General features: G+C 35.3%; 1 protein-coding gene across 2 annotated transcripts; it reads right to left on the bottom strand.

Annotated features, from left to right (window-relative positions):
• Positions 1-367: 367 nt before the first annotated feature.
• Positions 368-7271, bottom strand: LOC142624616 (aspartyl protease family protein 1-like). 2 transcript variants are annotated; one of them, XM_075798263.1, is made up of 10 exons: positions 6785-7271; positions 6098-6239; positions 3214-3446; positions 2564-2788; positions 2305-2440; positions 2144-2217; positions 1946-2054; positions 1801-1858; positions 899-970; positions 368-793 (listed from the first exon to the last, which is right to left on the bottom strand). In XM_075798263.1, the coding sequence occupies exons 1-10, from the start codon at positions 7090-7092 to the stop codon at positions 585-587; spliced, it is 1566 nt and encodes a 521-aa protein (XP_075654378.1). In that variant the 5' UTR covers positions 7093-7271; the 3' UTR covers positions 368-584. The 2 variants fall into 2 exon arrangements, with proteins under 2 accessions (XP_075654378.1, XP_075654379.1); XM_075798264.1 differs by having other exon boundaries at positions 2573-2788; positions 6785-7234.
• Positions 7272-14187: the final 6916 nt, after the last annotated feature.

Below are 14187 nucleotides of genomic sequence, written 5' to 3' on the forward strand. Positions count from 1 at the left end.
AATTGTAACTTGAATCATTTCCCCTTACACACATACATATTATATATGAATTTAAAATCTAATCATTTAAATTAGATACAAATTTTAATTGATAAAAAAAAATTTAAGATATAAAAAAAATGAAAATTTTAATGTTTAATATAAATAGTAAATATGAAACAAAAAAAATTTTTTTGTATAACTTTATGTGTTTGTGTGTGTGTGTGTGTGTGTGTGTGTTGGAGTACATATTTTTAAGTATTTTACCAGTTATTGCACTGCCTAACGACCATCGCTTTATCAAAGAATGGCCCTGCATTGCTGAAAATTTTCGATTGCTTTGGCCCAAAAATATGGAATGAATTGCATTGCTGAAAATTCTCAAAACTTAAAAATGAAATATAGAAACTCTATACCAATGGTTTCTGCTTATAAATTAATATATATATTATTTACAAACCTCATGTTCAAACTAATGCTACTAACACCTACAAAAATAGGAAGCCACTAAGCTTCCAATCAGCTCGGTAATGACTAGAAATACAATGCATATCCGTATAAATGATTCAAAGACCAAGAAAGCTCAGCACTTAAAAAAAGAATAATCAAACAATGGCAAGAAATGAAAGAAGAAGCATCGCAAGTGCGTAATGAAAGGGCTTCAACTTGGGTGAATAACTGGATGGTGGTGACACAGTTGGATCAGAATTGGTTCCATTATTTGCTGTGGCTTCTGGATTGACAGCAGCAGGGGAGTGAGCAGGAGAGTGTGATGGGCTGATAGGTAGAGTGCTCAAATTCTCATCATCATAACCTGGTGACACCAAGTTTTTATTATAGCCACTTAATGAATTCACCAGGAGAAGAAAAGATTGTACATTGAAATTCAATTTAAAGAAAAAGTTCAAACTATACTCACAGTTAGATGCCTTCCAACCCAATACATTCTTCGTGCGATCAAAAACTATGTTATAACCAGTCATGAAGTTCTCTGGATGAAAATAAAGAAATTCATATTGTAAGTTGCAATTTCTTAGTTCAAACATGTTTGGATGCATAATTGCTTTGATTGATATGAGGAGCAAAAAACTCAAGGTGATGATTTTCCCAAAATCTCACTAGGCAAGACTGGCTTGTTTGATGACGCAGTGATTAAATGGAGGCTGTGTATGTTGTTTCTCATGCAAATTTTAATATCTGATTTAAAAGGTAGAGTGCAGCCAACCATGACCAGCTTCCTACTATTTGAACTCCTCCTTGATAATTTCACACAGTACGAACTTTATTATCTCCAAAATATTACTGAACAGGCTTCTGACATAATGAGTTTTGGGTAAAAACATAGGTACGATGCAATAGGTTCCCGATTAAAAATCAAATACATAGTTGCATTAAATTTGTCCTAGGAAAAGAAAACATTGTTTATGCTTCATTGGTCAATACAACTATGTGTTTGAATTTATTTGGGGAACCTAATATTGTACGTAAGTTTTGATTAAAATTCTAGTTTGTTAAGTTATAATTGTACACACATTGAATGAAAATTGAATATCTGATCTATTCACCCCAAAAGCTGCATTACCCCTTCCTCTTCCCCCATCCCAAGAAACCACTTCCATCAATCCAGACATTATGTAATCTTTTTCTCCAAAAGAGGCAAATAAATATTTAAGCAAAACTGCATAGTTATTTTCTGATAGTCTCCTTAGAAAGGAATGAACGCACAAAGTGAAAATTTGAAAGCGACAAACATGAAAATGCAACTTCATCAATATGAACAGGTCTTAAAATAAGGATAGTTAATTATAAATAAATACTCACGTCCTATGATATTTATATCCTCATTTTTGTGAAGAGCCAGACAATACATGTATCCACCCTGGAGACCACATCATCAAATTCTTTAGTTTAACTCAAGCAGGAATAGGATAGTAAAGAAGTATATATAGTTAGAGTTAGACCATACCTGAATAGTAGTCATCACTTCTATTGGATCAGTGAGAGAATATTGGTCTCCACCCTTCATTGTCAGATTTATATCAGGGAATGTAAAATTGGGTTGACTTAGATTTACACTGCATATAAAGTGGAAATCAGTACTTCATAGTTGAAAGGAGAAAACTAATACAAAACAGGAATGGGTTTTTCTCCAGATATAGACGACCTTAAGTCATAACAGTATTCAAAAGGAATCTGGGGATTAGATGGATGCCGGCTTTCTGAGACCTGGGAGTTGAACTGCAAAATAACATAAATCATATAAAATTGTACATTATAAAATGGAATCTCAATAATATTAGGAAACACAACATTTAAATTACTTACACTCTCAGAAATAAATGTATAAGCTGGGTCTTTTAGGCTTGTAACTGATGATCCTGAGTCAAAGATTGCACTGAACTCCAGTGCAGAAACATTTTTTCCCACAGTTGTTTGAGTGATGCTGATGTTGTAAGTTGGACTGGTAACAAGTTCCCAGGGCAAAATCAGTGTAAGTAGCATGAGATTCAGGTCAAAGAGAGTTTCTTGCCAAACTAAATTACTTTGCCATCAGCTTTTGCAATATTGATAACTGACAACTTACTGTGTTGACCTAATATTGAATGGCGTTTTTCTTTGGTCTGAGCTGCCATTATCTCCGAACTTAATTCTCCCAATCCCATCAGGTCCAAAACACATGGAAAAAGAATTTGAAGCTAGCCCTAATTTTGCTAAGGTGCTAGGAACAGATATATCATCCATACCGAGCCCAAAAAGACCATTTGGTGCTGCACCCTCCAAAAAAGCACCAGTCTGAAGTTGACCACAACTGCAACAACATTACAAGCTTAGTTCAGAAGTCACACAAATAAACAAAAATTTGCTGAATGGGCCTGACCAACAAGCAAAAAAAAACAAGAAGCAACTTCAATGAATAAGAAAGTATGTTAGCCCATCAGTGACACAGAAAATTACTTACTCCTCTAATAGTTTCTGATATCAGGATAGCTCATAAATAATTAATCCTACTTGGGGAGGAAAAAGCCATACCAAACTACAGATTCATTACCAAGTGATGTACATTTGCCAAAATATCAGCAATTCCAAAATTTTCACTTTTAAAAAACAATTTTTAATTTTCATCCAGGTCTATAGAAATTGATATCACTTGAAACTTAACATAAGTTTAATGGTCACTAGAAAATATTATTTCTCACAAAGTTTTTGGCAGCAAAGCAATAAAAGATAACCTACCCAAAAGTAATATTAGCATCAACAGCTTGTGATTGATCATCATCTTTAATTAAGTGCAAAACATCCTCCACGAAGATCCCAGTAGATGAAGTGTTATTAGAAAGATACGCGACTTTATAACCACAATTAGCACTTGCTGAAGAGCAGTGACTTTGTTTGCAGAAGGTGCTGTTGCAAGGAATTACTCCACTTGTTGATGAATTATTAGGACTGTAGATGTTAAGGTTTAGTACCTGCTTGATAAAAAGGATTAAGTAATTGTCAAGGGATTCAGGACTTGAACAAAGCTTCTTTCACCACTGCTCAACAAGCAATCAAATACACGGACTACATAAGTCCAACCTAAAATTACGATCCTGTAAATCAGGTTATAATTTTAATCAATAAATATACATTTCCTTATCTCATATAGCCCTGACAATGGTAAGATATTTTCTGGGTGTGGTAAATAAAATGATGGGCGCTACCATCAGGAGCCCATGCCACAAGTTGACACATTTTTAGTTACTAATCAATTGGACATTTCAATTCATTTCCCCTTTATCTAAAAACTCTCATTTTAGTTGTAAATCACTTGAAAAACTTAGATGAAAGTTGTAAGGGTGGAAATGCTGATACCAAATTGTTCTAATTGAGGAAGTTCTATTACCAATTTTGTTGTAGGAAAGGGCCTTTAGATAGTATTCACACACATGATTGATTGTGGAGTATGGATTTAGAAAGATCTTCAAAACAAATTATAGGAAACAAAGAGAACTAGAAAGAAAAATAAACCCAAACACACAAGAGAGAACACTAAGGGGACATGGTTTGGCTTTTGGCCAATGTCCATGGACAGTGACAAGAAGAAATTTCACTAATAAATTTAGAGAATACAAAATAGTGTAAAGGAATTATCACAAAACCAAAACCCCAATACACCCAAATTACTTTCTCATACAGATACAAAATTCCCTCTCTCAAATACAAAGCTAGGGGCTGCACCTAAAACAAAGAGAAATTTTCTCTTCTCTGGAATTGCTGCACAACCTTCCCCACACCGCCCCCTTCAAAGAGGTCTCTTACTATTTTGCTGCTCTACTCCTCACATAACGAACTGCATTTAATAGATATACTATATCAAGAGGAAACCAAAGTTGGCAAAATTGAGAAACTGTATACACCACGTAGAGAAGACAGGCATGATATTCAAAGAACTAAAGTCACGCTTGCTTGACAATGCATGCAAAAAGACATGCATTTGATGCATGCGTGAATAATCAAGTCAATATGTCAACCATCAAATACCTTCCTTGCTTACTCTTCCCTGCCTATAGAATTCATATATAAGTACTATTTGGTTTATAGTACTTTTTCAAGTAGAAATCCATAGTCAAAATAAGAAGGCTACAATCCAAGTTGACTGAGAAAGGTTTCCTTGCCGCATAAGATAAAGACATCTCTAATTTGGATTATATCCCTGTGTTATGCCAATATATGCGCACTTGCAAGCCATTTTCTAGCAAATCTCCATCTTGACTTGAATAGCTTCACAAATGAAACTCCTCCATCAACTCCATCAAAGTCCTAAGGGGCTATCTCAAATTGCAAACCCAAATCAAGTCAAAACAGGAATATGATTCAACATTTAACAAATCCCCACCTTAACTTAAATTCCACCTAATCTTCCAAACCGTGTCAAAATTAGGAATTTCTCCTAAATCCAAATAGGAATAATCACAAATTGTATCAAGCACTACATCAATTATCTGCGTTGGAGAGATTTGCAAACCACCAAATTTAATCAAATTCCTCTTCACCTTGTAAAGACTTCTCTTAAGTCACAAATGCCTAAGCCCAACCAAAATACCAAAGTGTAAATCACCCCAAACCACTTCCAAATACACCACTAGGCTCCAAATCCACCCAAAGATGGTGACAAACATTAGCATCCGGGTTTGTAAAACTCCGGAAATGCTATTTTACCCAAACAACAAAAAACATGCTACATCCGGATTGCTAACCTAAAACAATTTACAATCTTGCTAAACTCTTACTTGTAGAGTTTATTGTAGCAACTTCTACTTCTTTTTTTTATTTATGGGTCTCTCTCTGTCTCTCTCTCGGATTGGCTTGGAGATCTGTGGTGTAAATTTTTTTAGTTCATGCACAATTTTGGCTTGTCAACCTTAAAAATCACCTAGATTTGATTGTGTAAAGTTATGCATCTATGCTTCATTTAACCATGTAAATTTACACAATTACTGTAATTGTGTAATTTCATTTTTCATTCATTCTTTATGTTTCTTGAGAACGAAGAGAATGAATGGTGGTTGTGAGGTGCGAAGAGAGAAACGTAATTAAAAAAAATAAAAAAATTGATATTTTAAGAATAGAAAATTTGCATGGGAATTCACTTATTTTAGAGAGCTAAAGTCACGCTTCCTGACAATATTGCAAAAAGGACATGCATATTTAATGCTAGAGTAAATAACAATTCAACTAGTCAAACATCAAATGCCAAACTTGTTTTCATAAAAAAAAAAAAAGAAAAGTTATGCCTGCCTTGCTTTACTCATTCATACGAGTACTATTCTATTTGCCCATACTTTTTCAAGTTGAATTCCATAGTTAAAAAAAAAAAAGGGCTACAATCCAAGTTGACTGAGACTTTCCTAGCCATATAAGAGATTCATCTTTTAATAAGTTGGGTTATATTCCTATATGATGCCAAATCTATGTGCAATTGATGCACTCGATTCAAGCCAATTTTCTAACAAGTTTTTAAGCATATATGACTGCAATAGCAAAGGAAGAAAAAGGAACCCATATAACCGTATCAAATGGAAGTAATAAAACTAATAACTAAGAAACCAAAAATTCAAAGTGAAAAAAAGTAACATACCTTTCCAGATGATGACCGTAAGCCCTTTATGCAACCATTTTTCTTACAATCACATGGTAACCAGAACAAATCACTGCCTGTGTCTAACGCCACCAAGAATGATAAACTCGGATTCCCCAAAGAAACATTAGCATAATGCAAACTGAAACATCAACAAACATAGAAAAAAAAAATTAACCAAATAAAATAATAAAGTCAGTACACCTAACCTAATTGTAACGAACAGTTTGGTCACCCAGAAAAATTTAAAAATAATAATAAAAAATATATATTTCTCATTTGGGGTCTCTTTGGATAGGCTGGGAGACCTATGTTTTCCTAAGAAAGAAATGCCAGAAAATACGCGTTTAGCTGTAAACCAATGGGATGAATCTTTTTATTTTTTATTTTTTATCATATCATTGATATTAAAGCTAAAAAAGAAAAAGAAAAAGAAAAAAGACCACAAAAAAGTTATAACTTTTACTTACAATAATACAATTGGCCACTAAAAAACAACTCTTTCTCTTTATCAGAAACCAAAAAAATATCTCCCATAAAAAAATAAAAAGAAACCAAAAAAATATCATATCAAAAGTTCACTAAAAAACCCACCCAAAAAAAAAAAAAAAAAATATATATATATATATATATATATATATATATATATTTTTATCATTATTTGAGGAGTGGAATAAAGGATCATACAATCCCAAAAAGAGGAAAGTGTCGTTTCCACCGGAGAAAGCGAGAGGCGACTGGTCGTTGATGGAGGCGAGGTGGCGGCCACGGATGATGCGATCTCTGTGGGCCATCGCAACATAGTAATCCACGCTACCTTTCTCTGGAAGCTTATCAACACCCAGAATTCCCTTCACTGGATCCGAAAACCTGTGGTGGATTTCGAACCCGAATGTTCCCAACCCGTCACAGCTCCTCCACGAGCTCAACAAAACCATCACTAGTATTATGCTATAATAATATGTACAACAATTCATTGTTGTTGTGGGAACCATGGTTAGTGGGGGGGCTTAGAAGCTTTTGCAGATAAGAGAAATAAACTTGTGTACAAAAGCTTACGCATCAAGATAAAGGGAATGTACTTAAATTGTGAAAGAGTGTCAGTTGATAAAACAAAACAGAGAGAGAGAGAGAGAGAGAATCTCGATCGTTGTTTAAAGCACCGACTACTACCATCTTAAATTTTGTTTTTGTTTTTGTTTTTATTTTAAAAAATCAATGATAAGTTCTACATCATTTTTGAAACCATTGCTTTCTAGTTAAACATGAACCACTCCTTCCTAGTTATACATCCAAGAAGCCCTACCAATGACCTTTATAGTTTAGACTCGTTCAAAAAATTAAATTTTAAGAATTTGGTCTGTTAACTTTTAACACGTACCTTTCCTGCGGGGTATATACTTAAATTCTGTCGCTTTTATTTACAGCTATTACAAACCGTGTCAAACTGTCAAAGTCATATATATTTGACTAGGATGTCAATGTTAGATATTTGATTGACATTAATATATCCTTTTTATCACAAGTGGAAGTAATGATGAAAGATGAACTTACCCAAAAAAAAAAATGATGAAAGAGGAAAGTTCCCTACATCGTATAATCTAAAAAATAAGGAATAAAAAAAAAATTCAAATTATAAAAAGCAAAATAAATCAAGCTTAACAACCCAAACTTAATTTATATTGCACGTAAAATTGGGACATGGTTAGAAACAAGGTGGTCAGAAGTCAACTGTTGAGGTGTGCTGATGTAAGCGGATGATGCAATACGATGACATGGCAGGATGACGTCACCCTAGGGCTGACGTGGCTTGACGCGAAAACGGCTTTGGGGCATGAGACGTGTGGATTGAGTGACAAGCGTGTGGAGCGCATGGCTTGTTCTGGAGACACATGGCAGCGCGTGCTCGTGAGGCAGAATTTTTAGGAAGCGCATGTTAGCGCATGTCACCTTATTTCTGCTTGTCACCGGTTGGGTTTTTCTCGGAATGGGTAGATCTATCAAGGTATGCCTTTGTTTTGGCAGTTTGATGAATAGGATGACAAGATCCGAGTGTTGTAGTGGCTGTGAGCGTGACAGTGGTAACTTGCTTCTGACAATGGCTACTGGATGAAGATAAGGGCAGCGGAAGAATGCCGGAGATGATCACAGGTACCAGAAAGTCAGAGCTATTGCTCTGATACCATGTTAAAAATATAAAGAGAGAGAGAGTGAGTGAATAGTTTGTATATTGATGTGAATAACGCTATACAATAGAGAGTCTTATATATGCTAAGTATGTGTGAGATACAAGTAATATGAGTATACTACAAACACAGTATATTGGGTTAAGTTCGATGGGTTAGGCTAAACTAGGCTATATACTAACCTATTTATTTATTTGTTTATTTGGATGGTGGTGTGATTGGGATTTTTGTGATCCTCTTGTGTACGACAGTTATGGGATTTCATTGTGGTCATAGGGTGTAGTTCGCATTTGGGATCTTTGGATGATATTTATAGCCATTGTTACAGGCCCATGGCAAATTTTGATATTAGCGAACATTTTGCAAGTGGAATATCAGAATAAAGAGAGAACATTGCAGTAATTGTCAAAGGTTCGTACAGTTGATATGCCATATTGCCTTGTTTTTAGAGTATCCATACCAGTTCATGTAAAAGCTTCTAAAATAGAAATAACTACTAATTTTACACATTTTGAGCAAAAAACTCCCCCATCAGTGGATGTAAAAATGTCTAAAATTATGCAAATTCATCCACGAGCTACAGTAACCGTGTATATTTACACGGTTACTGTAGCGCGTTTATCCCATTATTTTATAATTTTTCGTTCGCTCCTTTTTTTTTTTTTCCGTGCTCAACAAATCCAGTTAAAACTCAACTCCTCATCTTCTTTTTCCTCAGATGCACACAAACACAAACACACCCACACACAAACACATCCACACAGAAAATCAACATAGAGATACACTTGCTCAAAAAAAAAAAAAAACAGAGATACACAAACACAGAGCCGCGGATCGTGATTGGAGCTCGCAGATCATGATCGGAGCTTGCGGATCGTTGATCGGAGCTCGTGGATTGTGGATCGGAGCCGCGGATCGTGGATCGGAGCTTGGAGCTTGTGGATCGGAGAGGGAGAGTTAGTCTGAGCTCGTGGATCGGAGAGGGAGAGTTGATCGAGAGGGAGAGTTTATTTGAGATGGTGGATCAGAGAGGGAGAGGGAGAGTTGATCTGAGATGTGGATCGGAGAGGGAGAGTTGATCTGAGAGGTGGATCAGAGAGGGAGAGTTGATCGAGAAGGAGAGATGTGGATCGGAGAGGGAGAGGTGATCGAGAAGGAGAGATGGGTGTAGAGAGAGAGAGAGAGAGAGAGAGCGCGGGTATTATATGCGGTAGTTGAGGGAAATAATAAAAAATGTGAGGAAATTGATTATTTAATTAAAAGAGGTGGTAAGACAGATGAACTGATGTGGGTGTATTGTAAAAATGGATGTGCAAAATAGAAAAAGTAGATTTTTAGTATAAAAATGAATGTGTAAAATGAATGAACTGATGTGGATGTTCTTAGCTAATTTATTGTATGGTAGTAAGTACTTTTTGCTCTTGTGCTAGTAGCGTATATTCAATGCTAAAAGAATGGTTGTATATATTAAGTTATTTTTTTTAATATGTTCCAATTTGGTAGCATATTTATGTTATCTTCTTAATACAATTTATAAAATATTATAATAAACTAATTAAGCATTTAAAATATTTAGTATATATTTACCCCAATTTTAGCCATGTTTATTGGGCAAATTACTTTTTGGTCCATGACGTTTATTTTATGTGTCAATTTGATTTAAACATTTTAAATGTGTTAGTTTAGTCTTAAACATTTTGGTATTGTGTCAAAATAGTTTATATCAATAAGTGATGAATGAAAAATACTAATATGACTAACGGTTAAAATAAAAATGACTTTAATGCCAATTAGGATGTCACATGTAGTGCTACATGGATTAAAAAGAAAAGGAAAAAGATCCGCATTAACCAACACATTTGGGATCTCAAAATCCCTAAAATCATCTTGTTTTTCTCAATAATAGAGTCTACTACCTAGTACCTACCAATATGTTGTCCGAAGAACCATGGTAATATATGAGATGAAATATAGAATATTTATGCGTTTTACTCGGTTCAATTTTTTATTTTTTTAGAATTTTTTTAAATGTGATATAAAAAGGGAATAAAAAAAGAAAGAAATACGGTTATGTACATTAACTTATTTAATTTTCATTATATTTCAATTTATTAGCATATTTATGTTATCTTAATATAAGTTTTTAAAATATTATAAATAATTAACTAATTAAGCATTTAAAATAATAATAATAAGCAAAAAACAAAAATGCTTTAGGTAAATTACCTTTTTATGTATGCATTGTTAATTTGATTATAACGTTTCAAATTTGTATGTTTAATCTTTTAACTTTTTAATATTGTGATTCTCAATTTTTTTTTTTTTAATATTGTGTCAAAATAGTCTATGTCATTAAAGTGATAAATAAATGAAAAATGTTAATTTGCCTAAAGCCTAAAGGTCAAAATAAAAAATAATTTTTATGCCACATGATTAAACTTTAAAAAAAAAATCAATCCACGTTAACCAACACTTTTGGTATCTCAAAATCCCTAATTTCACAAATTGTCCTGCTTTAGATTTCAGGTGGAGAATAGTGAGGCTTTTTTTTTTTTTTTTAATTATTAAATTTATAAATTTCAGTTTTCTTGTTTTCCTAACGGGAACCGGGAGATGTAGAGAGTATTATAAACTCAGCTTTTTACTTTTATGGATTTACTCTATAAAAAGGAAAAAATACCAATATGGTTTCTATATTTTGGAGTTACTATCAATTTGATAGCGGTCAATTTAGTGCGTGTTATGTTCAATTTGTAGTAATTTGGTTCCTATTGTCAACTTATTAAAGAAAATTGATTGTAAGTTAAAAATAACATGAACCAAATTGACAATAACCTAGAAAAGTAAAGACCCAAATGATATTTTTGCCTGCATAAAACAACTGAAAGCCAAACATTGCAGGCTCGATAATTCACCCAAAAAAAAAAAAAAAAAAAACCAAGTACAAGACTTGTGGCTTTCTGAGGGGATCACTGTTAAGTGTTAACCTTCATGCAGTATATCTGGTATTGGATCAATTGATATGGATCCATATCCCGTGCAATATCTAGGGTCTTGCACAGTGTGCAATAGCTTTAATGTCAGCCATAGATTAAATCCAATGCTCAAAATATTGACACGTTATCTGTCCAAGCTGGCGATCCGCGTGCCTATCTCTTTCTCTTCTCTTTTCAGTTTTCACTTAGCAACAGTTAGCCCGAATGATTTCAGAAAAACTCTCTCTCCTCTTATTTTTCTCTCACTCTCTCACTTCCGCCAGGGATTTTTCTCTCTCTACCTCCCTCTCCCTGACGCTCCTCTCAACCCCAACTGTGCCTCCAGCACAGCCATTGCTCCGCCTCGCTAGTTTTGACAAGAGCGGGCTTGGTCTGTCGGATTACCCTGAAACCCACAAATCTCTTTCATCATATCTTTCTCTAGGACTCCATGGCTCAATTCCATGGCTACAGCTAGCAACCACTGTGTTCCGCTCCACCAATTCTGGTGGTGGTTCCGGTAAATTTCCTATGTCTCTCAGTCTCTCTAATCGGTACTTCAGGATTTTGTTTTTTTTTTGTTTTTTTTTTGTTTTAAATGGTTGGGGGATCTTGCTGTTTGGATTTTTATTATCTATAGAGTATTTGTTTTGATCTTATCTTAATGTTTTTTGAATTGGGTTTGTTTGATTTTGCTGAAAAAATCCACCTTTGATACTATCAGTTATGATCCATAATTTGCTGAAAAATAGCCATTCATTTTTACTGATCTAGTGTTTTGGTTTCATTCTTGTAGCTCGAAGGAGAGACCCACTCTTGGGTAAGACGTGTTCTCTGCTTTTATGTGCTGTATTCTCTTTTTTTTTTCTTTGTATATTTGGAATATGCTTTGATTATGCATCTGAAACACAGATCAATCTAACAAATGAAATACTGTAAGTTTCACCGTTATTCTAAAGCCAACCCCAAACGAGATTAGATTTAGACATTTTGATTATCAGTTTTTTTCTCCCTCCTTTTTTGATTTCATTGTCAAAGATTTGCCCTTCTTTAATTAATTTTCTTTTTCGGTCCTTGCTAAAAAAAAAAAAAAAAAAAAAAAATTTATTTTGTAATGTTTTGATTTCTTGTTTTTGTCCATTGGTGCTCCCTATGTCCATTGGCAAACAACTTGCTGCTATGTATGTCAATTTTAAAATAAATGCTTTGCTGATACGGTAATTGAAATTTTGGTCTTGAAGAAGTTCATTTTTTGGTGTGAAGGTTATTGACTGTTGTATATGTGATGACCCCAATTCTATTATTTGTTTTTCCTTTGTTGAGTTTACTGATGAAGGTAGTTTGAAGGTATGGTGCATAGTTCAATAGTTGGTGGTAATGAACTCTGATGTTTACTTGATTAATTGCTATGTTGTTTCTATAGAAGGTGCAATGGCTACTTTTAGAAATTTCATTGGAGTTTGATAATACCTATATCAACAATCAAGTATATTTGCAATGAATATTTATATTTGGTTACATTGGAGTGATATAGGTATTATCAAACTCCAATGAAATTTCTAAAAGTAGCCATTGCACCTTCTATAGAAACAACATACCCTCTGGACGCAACAGTGTGAGAGAAATATCTCAGAAAAAGGCTGCTACCTCCACATTTAAGCCCATTTACCTACCTCCTTGGCCGCATTGATGGGGAAGTGAACCCTGAACAGTAGAATTGACCTTCTTGCTATTGTTTAAAGATTTCAAGAAGGTGGTGGAAAGAAGAAAAAAGATCAAAGGATAAGATTTGCGTGACACGTGGACAAAGAGGGAAGAAGGAGAAGTATTTAAGAAGAGAAGAGGGTAAAGAATAGGGGGCCGGTCAGTAAACTAGAGAGGGACTAAGAATTGTAATCTTTAAAAAGAGAAAGAAAGATAATACATTAATGGTCCTCGACTTACGTCCGAGGAGGTTCGTTTGTCATATTTGTTTATTGTTTGCAAATACCATAACACTCTAGTCTGTTTATCAAGCTTCCAACACCACTAAATTAGATTTCGAGCTCAAACTCTACAAATTTTATTGTCTAAGGCTCGTTGGGCCTGAGCCCACGTTTGTTTTTGGGTCCAGGCGCAATTGTGCACTTACAATTGGCGCCGTCTATGGGAATTTAGTGTTGGAGGAGTTGGAACACCATGGCAGGCTCAGGCTCAGGCTCACACCATGCAGAGTCTCAGGGATCGCAACCTGAACTCGAGGATCTTTTCAAGCGTCTTGAGCGCCGGAGGGATCGAGAGGGAAGCGTCCACACCGAATATCCTAGAGCGAGTCATACCCACGGTGGAGGCAGTACCACCCATGAAGATGGTGCCAAGGCCATGCAAAAGGAGATTAATCACCTTAAGAAGAAGTTGCGCCGCGTCAGACGCAGGCGTGCGTCATCCTCATCTAATCCTTCTTCGGGGGAATCCCGGGGAAGTAGTTACAGTTCAAGGTCATGGTCGCCCCCCAGCAAAACATCCTTTTGCGAAGAGGATGACCCACCAAGTCATAGGCACAGGAAGCTCCCCTTTAGGGGCTTAGGGAACGATGCTATGAGCAGGGCGTTGCACCAACTCTCCAAATCGTCATTCTCACGTAGGATTGAGAATGGGAGGCTCCCTAGGAGGTTCACCCAGCCCACCTTCACCATTTATAACGGCCGGATTGATCCGGTGGAACACGTGAGCCACTTTAACCAGAGAATGGCGATGCATTCTCACAATGAGACCCTGATGTGCAAAGTTTTCCCTTCTAGCTTGGGACCTGTTGCTATGAGGTGGTTCAATGGTCTTAAATCGGGGTCTGTACGTTCGTTCGGGAAACTGACTAGAGCATTCGCGTCACAGTTTATTACATGCAGCAGAGTTCCTCGACCGTTGGACTCATTGTTATCTATGGCTATGA

Source organism: Castanea sativa, chromosome 2, assembly GCF_040712315.1.
Source record: "Castanea sativa cultivar Marrone di Chiusa Pesio chromosome 2, ASM4071231v1".
Lineage (NCBI taxonomy): Eukaryota > Viridiplantae > Streptophyta > Magnoliopsida > Fagales > Fagaceae > Castanea > Castanea sativa.